At 32.3% G+C, this 10,750-nt stretch overlaps 1 protein-coding gene and 1 pseudogene across 2 annotated transcripts in view; both read right to left on the reverse strand.

Annotated features, from left to right (window-relative positions):
- Nucleotides 1-1,524, reverse strand: part of LOC111298345 (beta-D-xylosidase 4-like) — a 38,850-nt pseudogene extending 37,326 nt beyond the window's left edge. The window contains exons 1-4 of the transcript XR_016328447.1: nt 1,278-1,524; nt 1,004-1,173; nt 815-908; nt 238-588 (exon numbers count right to left, since the gene is read on the reverse strand). The product of XR_016328447.1 is annotated as a beta-D-xylosidase 4-like (transcript). The remainder of the gene's footprint in view (nt 1-237; nt 589-814; nt 909-1,003; nt 1,174-1,277) is intronic.
- A 5,137-nt stretch (nt 1,525-6,661) lies between these two features.
- Nucleotides 6,662-10,370, reverse strand: LOC111298346 (laccase-14-like). Its single transcript, XM_022893097.2, has 6 exons — nt 10,260-10,370; nt 10,034-10,185; nt 8,293-8,537; nt 7,947-8,075; nt 6,874-7,818; nt 6,662-6,792 (listed from the first exon to the last, which is right to left on the reverse strand). Exons 1-6 carry the CDS (start codon nt 10,368-10,370, stop codon nt 6,662-6,664), a joined length of 1,713 nt encoding a protein of 570 aa, XP_022748832.2.
- Between the last annotated feature and the right edge of the window lie 380 nt (nt 10,371-10,750).

Here is a 10,750-nt window from a genome sequence, read left to right on the forward strand (position 1 = left end):
CGTCTACTTGGGCTGTGCCACAAGCCACATTGGAGTAGCCAGGCAGATAGGTTCTTGCCACTGAAGCTGTTATGCCCTGCAAAGGTGTTGTATATTTGCATGGAATGCCTGCAAACGTTTCCAATGATGAAAGTTAATCATGTTATTTTAGACTTGCATGAATTACTAATATTTGTTTGGAGCTCAACTCAATGTAAACTTGCCAAGTTCGTAATAAAGAGTAATGTGTTCGATTACCTTCATAGTTTCCAATCATGGTTTTTGTGACATTGGCATTGGGTCCAATTACTGCTATGGTTTTGGTAGCAGTCGGAGATAGAGGCAACGATCCTGCACTGTTCTTGAGCAACACAATCCCTTGTCTTGCAGCTTCACGGGCCAACTCTTGATGTTTTGGAACGCACACGTCTTTTGGGACAAGCTTTCCATAAAGTTGCTTGCTAGGATCACCATCGAAGAGGCCAAGTCGCATTAAAGTAGTGAAATTGTTAGTGACGGCATTATCAATGGCCGACTCATTCAAAAGTCCTGCTTTCACCGCAGCTTCAGTGTGTTGGCCAAGGAATGATCCACAGTTGAGATCCAACCCTAGAACATCGAGACATTTACAAACATATTATTCGACTCAATCAAATGGGCAATTAAACCTAATAACTTCAGCATGTTAGAGTAGAAAACTACATACTGTTTTGTTATTCCATTAATTAAACCTAATAACTTCAGCATGTTAGAGTAAAAAAACCTGTTTCAACTTAGAAATTGGACCAAACAGACACCATTTGTATCCCATTTTTAATAAAGGAAGCAGAGTCACCTGCCAAAATTGCTTTGGCTGCAGCTTCCCTGGTGTCTGGTTATAGTGCTGGTTATTGTAGAACATGTCTACTGAGTCACAATCTGAAATGTACCTGCAGCAACCCAAAAGCCTTGCAAACAAAACATTGCTTGTTAAATACTGACTGACCATAAATTGTCTTGAAAATGCTAGGAGAAATGAAAATACCCATTTAATTTCCACTGGCCTCGAATAACCCCCGCAAGAAGATCAGGGTCTGCGAAAGTTGGCTTACCGTTAACCTGGTTGTGAGAACACAAAACACTGGTAACAGTCCCATCAATAACACAGCTCTTGAATGGTGGTTGAAATGTATCATCCATATCTTGTTGTGTTACCTAACCATCCCCAAGCCAATCATGACAAACGCAATGACTTTTGGATTTACAAAGACAATAAAGTAACCAATAAAATATCTTAAACTCTATAGAAATTAAATTACCACTGTATTGAAATGGTAGCCATCAATCCCTTTCAAGTTATCCAAATGTTTACAACATGCAGCAACCTTAAGCCGAGAAGGGTCACCATCATCACTTAATTTGTTGTAAGCCTTTGATATAACTTGATCCATATTTACTGGCGAGCAATGGATCCTCTCCGGATGTTTCTTGCCCCATTCCTCTTCTGGGGTCTCAGAATATGTTAATGTTTGGAAACCAATATGTTAGCCCTGACAATCCTACATTTTACTATTCTAGCTTTGGTTGAAACAATTGGCAAATGTGAAAAAAAAAAAGCGTATAAATTAGGGCATAATAGAAGCTAAACATTACTCACAGATTGAATGCAGAAAACACAATAACATTGAATGCGGCAAACACACAATAACATGGTGTTTCTCTGCATTCAAAAGTTAGGTACAGGAAGCTGAAATGCTGAATAGACAATAATTAGGTTCCTCTTCTTCGTATAAGACTTATATTTCAGAAATATCTAGACAAAAAGTGTAACCCACGACTACTAACACACGAAAAAAAATGAAAAGAGTAAAAGCTAGAGGAAACTTAGGCTTCCTCATGAATGGAGGAAAAAAGTATCTCCTACCACCTTTGTTTCAGCTCAAGCTTGGAATATTTATAGGAGAGTTGTTAAAAGCAAACGTTGTTTTGTACTAAATCTTCTTTGGGCTTTGTTTTCGACAAAGGGGAAACCAAACCAAAATTTTAAGAGAATCAAAGATTTTTGTTTTAGAGGAATACTTTAAAAGAAAAAGGTTATCCCAGACCGTGATGGATTCATCTTTTTCTAACTCGAGGTTGTTTTACGTGGAAGTGCTCAATGCATGGGAGTTTGATTTTTTTATGTTTGAAAACTTTTGCAAATGTTGTTTTCAAAGAGTGTGTCTTCCAATAGCAATAGCTTTGAAGCTTATGCTACTATATATTGTACTGTCGAGTAAGGTTAGGGTATCGTTGGACTCGAGATTTTGGGCTTGTTTTTTATTGGAGTTTATAATAATATAAATTGAATAATGACACTTCATTAATGATGAGTAAATATTAATCTTTAAAATAAATATACATAAATTAAAATTTTTAAAAAAATTTATTTATTAATGAAATTTTATTATTTGATTTACTTCATTAATAAATTATTATTATCTGACAGTATATAAAACATATATATTAATAATGCATCAAATATAAATTCTTTTTTTGGCATTTCTATAACTCACGTGAGGTATTTTGGGATAATGTCTCGGCTATGTTGTTACCTAGTTTGAGCCAAAAGTTGACAAAATGTTAACGTTGGTTTCTTTGCTTACTTGCTTTGAACCCCTCTTACTCCAAGCTAATTTCCTAGGCGATTAGATTAACAATGAATTAGTTAATTGATATAATCATTAAGAGTCATTTTTTGCTGGCTCTGAAAATCTAGTGGTTTATGGAAATGTTGCTAAAAATTATAACATGGGAAAAGATAAATGGATGAGAAACGGTAGTGCAAACATTTAAAATTAAGTTTCCATTTTTTTTGGTTTCAAATAAAGGCCTGAGAAAGGAAGAGTATGGTTTACCATTACTAATCCATTTGAAGTATTTATAGTAGAGGTAAGCAATAACTGTAATTTTAACATGAAATATCAATGGAGGTGGGAATCTCTTTCCTTTCCACCTAGAAAAAGACTGAAATGAAGAAGGAGACAACTAAATATCTAGATGTGCCGCAAGAATAAGTAAATGTCAGCCATTTCATGATTTGCTTTTTGCAATTCGATAGCAAAGATAATATTCCACTAGTACTATAGAAGAACCGCTTTTTTCTTCTTTTTTTTTTTTTTGTTTTTTCTGTTTGAACTCAAGAAATTCAGTTTTGTAGCTGATTCAAATGCCACCCCACCTTTCAGCCACAGCTCATAATCAGCAGGTAAGGTGTTAGTACATATCACCAAACACCAAAAGCCAGTTTTTAAAAGGAAACTTGGACAAGTAGCTAGGTACTTCAGCCTCTCAATATTTACCCAACCTGCATTTCTCACAATTTGAAAGTTGAAACACATACCAAGTTTTTCCATGTTGTTATGTATTGCTAGTACTAACTATAATGCGGATACTGATCATGCAATTTGTCTGCAAAACAATTTGCTGAAATTAAACAAGAAAGAAAAAACAAAAACGACTATCATTTTATGTTTGAAAAAACTAGTGACTAATAATAAAAGATCAGAAAATTGAAAATGGAATAAATTTGTTGAATGCACAAAATTTTGGTGTTTATAAAGCCAAGATTTTGAGATTCCAGCCCATAATCATGAAGCTGATATTTGGAAGCTTGTTAAGCATGGAAAGGCAATTAGGAAGTTCCGCTAATTGTTCTTGGCCCAAAAGGAAGGTAAACCTCACTGGCCAACATTGCTTCCCATTCACAGAGTAATCATCTAACAAATGGCAAAATCATTGCACATTGGACATTTTTTGGTGGTGCTTGGTCAGTCAACCTCTATTTTGATTGTCTTTTCTCTACTTAGGTGCTCTATCCTAAGCTTTATGTTGATCGATTGAAGAATAATAATACGAAAGTACTTGAAAAATATGTACAAAATAAAAACAGAGATCACGGGTGCCCGAATTCATGACTTAGTCAGAATAATTCACAAGGGAAGGCCATTAGCCCATTTTGTTAGTGTCCCCCCAAGTTTCCATGCAGCCTCAGAGCTGGCAATGGAAGGTCTTTACTTTCAAGTGGCCTTGTGATCACCAACAAAAATGCGGCTCCCACTTAGTTGATATTATGGGACTTATCCCATCATTCCTTGTTGCTGCTACTGCGTCTATGACGGATGCAGTGTGGGAGTTTATCTGCTACGTTTAATATGAACATCATGACCAAGCCCTGCAGAAATACATTCTGCTACAGATGAAATCCCGTGGTGGTAGCTAGGCAAAATCCAGCGCCATTCAAGGACCCTTTTTTTTTTTTTTTTTTTTGAGGCGAATCATAATGGGAAAAAGGTTATGATTGTGGAACTGAAATGATACACCCTAACCCCCATTCCAAAGATTTTTTTATCTTTTTTTTTTTATTATTGGAAATTCATAATGCCACAATGTATGGTAAGACTTTGTTTCCTTTTTACTCTCTCTCTCTCTCTCTCTCTATATATATATATATATATATATTTATATACAACTAGTAATTTGATTGTTTTTATAAAATAGATTTTAACTTGAATAAGGAAAGAAGTTAGTCTTTACTAAAATTTGAATTAAAAATTTTTTAAATGTTAATTTTTAAAAATGCATAAATTAAAGGTAAATTTCATGAAAGATCACCTAACTTATATCCAAATCCCATTTTGGTCATTGAACTTTAACTTATACCATTTAGATCATTAAAATTTGTTAAATATATTAAAATTGGTCACCTTAATAGCTTCTAGATAAATTTTGATAAAAAAACGACATGACTGCCACATTATCAGCTGCATCATTTGCCATATCAACTAATTAAACTCATATATTTTCATTAAAAGTTATTAAATTTTCGCTTAATTTTTAAATAAGTCATTAAATTTTAATTTGTTACTACAAGATCATTAAAATTTGTTAAATGTACTAAATTTGATCATTCTAATAAATTTTATCCAAATAAAAGTTAAATAAATTTCAAATATTGAACTTAATCAAACAACATACATATTTTCTATATAACCAAAAATCCTCTTATACTCCATAGAAAATCAAAAGAAAAAAAATTAAGTAAACCTAAATCGGATAGGCTTTCAATAAATATTTATTTTTTGTGGAGTATTACTATTTTTTTGTAAATTAAAGAATATAAATATTTAAATAAAAGAAAAAGTCTTTACAATTTAATTAAAGCAGTAATATTTGAGGAAAAACAAGTATTAATTAAAGGTCTATTTGCTCTAGATTTACTTAATTTTTCTGTTTTGAATTTCTGTGAGGTATGAGAGGATTTTTGGTTACATAAAAAATATGGATGTTGTTTAATTGAGTTCTATTTATATTTTATCTAACTTTTTATTTTGGATGAAATTTATTAGAATGACCAAATTTGATATACTTAACAAATTTTAGTGATCTTCCAATAACAAAATAAAGTTCAGTAACCTATTTGAAAATTGGGTGAAAATTTAATAATTTTTTATGAAATTAGTTAGCTGATGTAACAAATAATGTAGCTGATAACGTGATAGCTACATCATTTGTTTGTCAAATTTTGGATGTAATCTCTTGAGGTGACTAATTTTAGTATACTTAACAAACTTTAATGATCTGAATAATACAAATTAAAGTTTAATGACATAAATAGGATAAATTGAGTGACCTTTCATGAAATTTACCCCATGAATTTATTAAGTATCTTATATGTATAAGTATTCCAAGTCGAATTGAGCTCATCCTCTCTAAGTATGGCAAAATAACTATTATTTGATGGTTTCGATCTGATTCAATTCGATAGAGGTTAAAATTTTTTTTTCTTAAAAATTGAGGGTGAGGTCAAAAACAGGTTGGATTTTTTTCCTAAAATTATGATCAAATTAAAGTTAGATTTTAGGTAGAACCTGCCTGACCCATCTTGAGCATATATAAAAAAAAAAATTTGTTATTATTTATTTAATTTCATATTTATATATATGTATAATAAAATTATTATTTAATATTTTAATTTAAGATATTAATTTAATAAAAATATTATATTTATGAATAATTAAGGTGTAATTTATAATAAAAATAATATTTTATAACTATTATACTAAATTAAAAATATTAAATTAATTTTGAATCAAATTAATTATAATTTATAAATATATAAATTTAATATAAAATTTAATATTTTAATATCAAATCAAATCCAAATCAAAATTTAAGCAAAAATCCCATCCAGCCCATCTCAATGTCATTCCTCCCATTTCAAGGCTTTCACAGAGTTAGGAGAAGTTCTAAAGTGCCCAAGACTTACCACTGGTTCTTTCTTTTCCAGGCTCCAGCTAATTATTCTTTTTATGGACTCATTAATTGGGTTTCCAAAGGGTTGAGGGTTGGTGCTGTGAGTGAAGCAAATGGGCTAATCTGAATTTCTTTTAAGCAAAATTCAGAAAAGCCCAATTTTGTTATAGACCAAACCATCCTAAATTTAAAGCCCATTTAATGAAATGGGTCATAGAGCTTTTTCATGAAGAAAAGCCCTTTTACGTTTAAACATTGAATTTGGACGTCAAATAATCACATGGCAGTTGCTTGGTAGGCCGAAATTGTTTTCTAAAACGTCAATGCGTAATTTTATTTCATGAAAACAACTAAACAAGCAATAAATCCTTTTTTTTTTTTTTTTTATACATTTGTTGATCTGCCGCCCTCAACAGGTAGGCAAATCATGAGGAGGTCGGACTATTCGACTTCGAGGAGTCGCTCCGTTTTTTACTATGAACACCATGCTCATTCCCCAAGTTAGATGACGCTCTATGTGGCAATGTAGCAACCAAACTCCTGAAATCAAAGTCATAGCAATGAGAGAAATTTTATAATTAACATAGTTCAGGTACAGGAATAGGTAAAAACTGAACTCACCTGGATTGTCTGCCCAAAATCTGATGGCAACCCAGCCATTCTTAGGAACTCCAACAGTGGTCTCCTGAGATGGGTCAACAAGATTATAATTTAAGGGGTCCTTCTTGGCGTTGAAATTCCCAAAACCCCGACCAACGACATAAAAGCTATAGCCATGGAGGTGAACCGGATGGTTATCACTTGCCAAAACATTTGTTCCCTGAAAAATCAGCTCAACACTGCAATTGTATTCCAAAACCAATACCTTGGTGCCAAAGCTGGGTGTCAGCAGGTTTTCTGGTAGGTTATCACTAGTGTAATTGAATTTATTGGTTGGTTTTCTTGGAAAATCTTCTTCAAAAACGCCCTCGATTCCATAATAGTAAGCCTGAAGGATATCAATTTTGGGGGTTATAAAGCTTATATTGTTAACACTAGAAGCAAATCTTTTACCAAAGGGACCCTTGCATGGTTTCTCAGTGCTGCAATTAAGTAGATTGACAGATAGGGTATATAGCAAATGAGTGTCTACGACTAATGGCACTTTGGCTGGATGGTTTTCGCTGGCCAGGCTTCTGAATTGCTTATTGAAGTCAGTTGCTGCTTGTGTTCTATTATATGGTGGAAGGTTTGGCAACGGAGACCGTGAGCTATGGTATGACCCCTGATATTGTAGAAAAGCTGTTACTATCGTTTTGTCAAAGCCAGCTCCTACAGCATCAGCATATGCTCTAGCTGCAATGAAATAGTTTCCAGGGGATTGGTTTGCTTCCAATAAAACATCCATGGATTGACCAGGGGTGATCATCAAGTAATCTGTTGTAAATGGCTTCATGTAGAATCCATCCTTTCCTACTAATGTTAACTCGTGTTCTACAATGGCAAAGAACATACTTTCATCCATGATTGCATTAATTATCCGAAGAAGATATCGTTTGCCCTGCTCCACCATCATCTTATAACTTCCTATATTGTTAGATACAACGCATTAATTAGGCAACATTTTCTGAATAAACAATATTACATAGGTCAGGTCATCCTTACCAGAATAGAATAAAAAATGTAGTAACCATTTATTTGTCCAGATAATTTACCTTTCTTGGAGCATGGATAGAAATAGCCTGGTTGCCCATTTATGGTGTACGCATCTGAAATTAGGGGCTCCCCTCCGGTTAGATTTGCCATTCCTGGGATTTCCATCACATTTTTCTTCCACCACTCTCCTGCATCGGCAACATTAGCATCAGGGACATGCTTATATAGGTGGCATCAAAAGGTGGCAACATTTCTCTTCTGGTTTTTTTTTTTTTTTTTTAAGTTGAGCATTGAAGTACGCATAGTCAAGGGCTCATTTTTCTTTATTTTTTCTCAGAAGCATATCTATTTAGTTTCCAGAACTTAATGGAAAAAAATGTACAGTGCTATAGACAACTAACATACCAAGTATGATTGGAAACTCTGCGTGAGGCTTTGGAAAGGGATACTCAGATCCAAGCATTGGATAAACTATTATTGCTCCATGGACTGTTGCCCTTGCCCATCCATTATGTGCATGCCACCACACTGTTCCTTCTTCTACGGAAAGATCTACTCTGTACGTAAATTTCTTACCTGGTTGAATAGGGCACTGGGTAATGTATTCAGGTCCATCCGACCATGGATTCCTTTCTTGTTTCAATCCATGCCTGCAAAACTTCGCATTGCCGTTAAAAAAATTCTCCACAGTTGATGTTTTAGCAGATAATTCCATATAGTATGCAAGCATTTTAATCTCGACGCAGAGATTTAAATCGCAGTTGCGATCACGTTTTCGGTCACGTCGCATTTATCATGGTTGCGGAGATAACGAATAAAATAATGATAGTCACGCTCATCGTGGTCATGAATTTTTTTTTTAATTTTTAATAATATATCATAAAATGAAATAAATAATAATTATAAACATGCTTATTATATTTAAAATAATTTATAATATTTTAATTCTTTAATGCATATATTAAAATAAATATTTTAATTTTTTTTGTTTTGAGTCAGAAATCAATATACATATCTAAATGTTGATTATTAATATATCTATGAATTTTGTCAATATAAATGCTATAAATGCATATGATTGATGACAAATTATCATTATGAAATTAATATTATAAATTAATCTAATTAAAAAGAATAATAATGAACATTTAAATATTTTTAAGTACAATTATTAAGGTAAATAGATTAAAATCTAATTTTGTGGAATAGATACATGTAAAATCACTTGTACATATCATCTCTCATTTTCTTTCAAATTTCTCATCTAAAATCTTTAAAACATTTCCAAAAACTTATTTTCGATCATTATTTACCTTTGTTCTTAATTTTTTTATCTAAAAATATTAGGTATAAAAAATTAATAATAAATATACTTAATAATATTAATATGTTATTATAAAATTATTTTTTAGATAATTAAAAATTAAATTAACTATTTAACAGCTAACTACTCTATTAAGTTTTTATCCAAATCATAAAAAAATTCAAATACCCATTTTCCAAAAAGTAAAAGAAAAAGATGACCAAAATGAAAAATAAAAAATAATTTATATGTGATATCGATCTCTCTCTTATCTTTTCTTTTTTGTTCACTTTGCTTTTTATCCTAAAATAGAGTCACCTACGGCCCTATTCAACCTTCCTCTTGTCTTTTTCTCAAGAGATTTCAACTCTCTCCTCTATTGGATTGATTTGGGAGTTATTTGTAATTATTTTATGGGATTATACAATTCTTAAGTTGCAAAACCAAAAAATCTTATACCTTGATGAAAAGAGTTTGACGATTTGAAGGTTAGTTCTTTTATTGGAGCTTTATCTTTATATTACTTCTGTTATAACTATTTTGATTAAGATTTAAATTTAATTAAATAATTTGAACTTGAAGAATGATTTTTTATCAGTTTGATATGTGTTTTTATTTTATTTAATGAAAAAGAAACATAACTAACGATTTTAACGTCATGTTATAATCGTATTTTTTTGTTAAGCGGTTATTTGTGACCGTAAATAATCATTTCAGGTATGATTATCAATCACCCCTTATAATGGTTGAATAGCGAAAACGGTAGGCAGTGCTACCGCTAAATAGCGGCTGTTTTATCGCGTTCGCCTGACGCTATTTAAAACTCTGTCAGAAGCCACGTACCAGTGAATAGTTATATTGTATGTTGCTTTGTTGTAGACCTCTATAATCATTTTATCCCCTCTACGAGCTTTCAAAGTTGGCCCTGGGAACTCACCATTAACTGTCAGGATTTGCTTGGTGCGACATAGTCGACTGTGAGGAGATGATTCCACCTGCAATTATCACAAATGTCAGAATATGTGGTGGAATGTAAGCCTGCCTACGGAGATCAGAGAGCTGCACATACCACAAATTTATGGTGATGGATCACCTTCCCGAATGCACTGCAAATTATAGAAACACAAAAACCAAGAATTGCAAGAATCTTTACTATAGGCATTGGACACCTAGAGCGCATTGGTGGTTTCAATATGGGGAATTAAGCACCCAAAGGCAAAGCAATAAGATGTCTTAAATATGGAGCAGTCTTGTTTATATTCCATTTCATTGCTTATTTTGCTTTCCTTTTATATCTTACAGCTTTTATTGCAGCTTCCAAGTGTTATATGTAGAAATATGAAGAAAATCTCGACTAATTAATTTTCTGGTCAGGTTGCCAGGCCAGTAAATGACTTGCCAGTTTCAAAGTAATATACTTAAGGTAAGATGTCAGCTAAAATTCTTTAAAATTCCTGAAGATTTTGTTATCAATTAGTAAAAGTTGTTAAGATTTCTCATGAAAAACACAATTTTACCAAATTCCAATTTTTTAGTTAATATGCTTTTTTTTTTTTTCAA

Source organism: Durio zibethinus, chromosome 16 (assembly GCF_047325235.1).
Source record: "Durio zibethinus cultivar Kanyao isolate XHJ-2024 chromosome 16, ASM4732523v1, whole genome shotgun sequence".
NCBI classification, from domain to species: Eukaryota; Viridiplantae; Streptophyta; class Magnoliopsida; order Malvales; family Malvaceae; genus Durio; species Durio zibethinus.

Coding starts and splice junctions, on each gene's coding strand:
- LOC111298346 (XM_022893097.2), bottom strand. CDS start 10,370: ATGCGCTCTAGGTGTCCAATGCCTATAGTAAAGATTCTTGCAATTCTT. Junction 7,819..7,946: donor CTATCCATGCTCCAAGAAAG/GTAAATTATCTG, acceptor CTAACAATATAG/GAAGTTATAAGATGATGGTG. Junction 6,793..6,873: donor ATTTTGGGCAGACAATCCAG/GTGAGTTCAGTT, acceptor CTTTGATTTCAG/GAGTTTGGTTGCTACATTGC.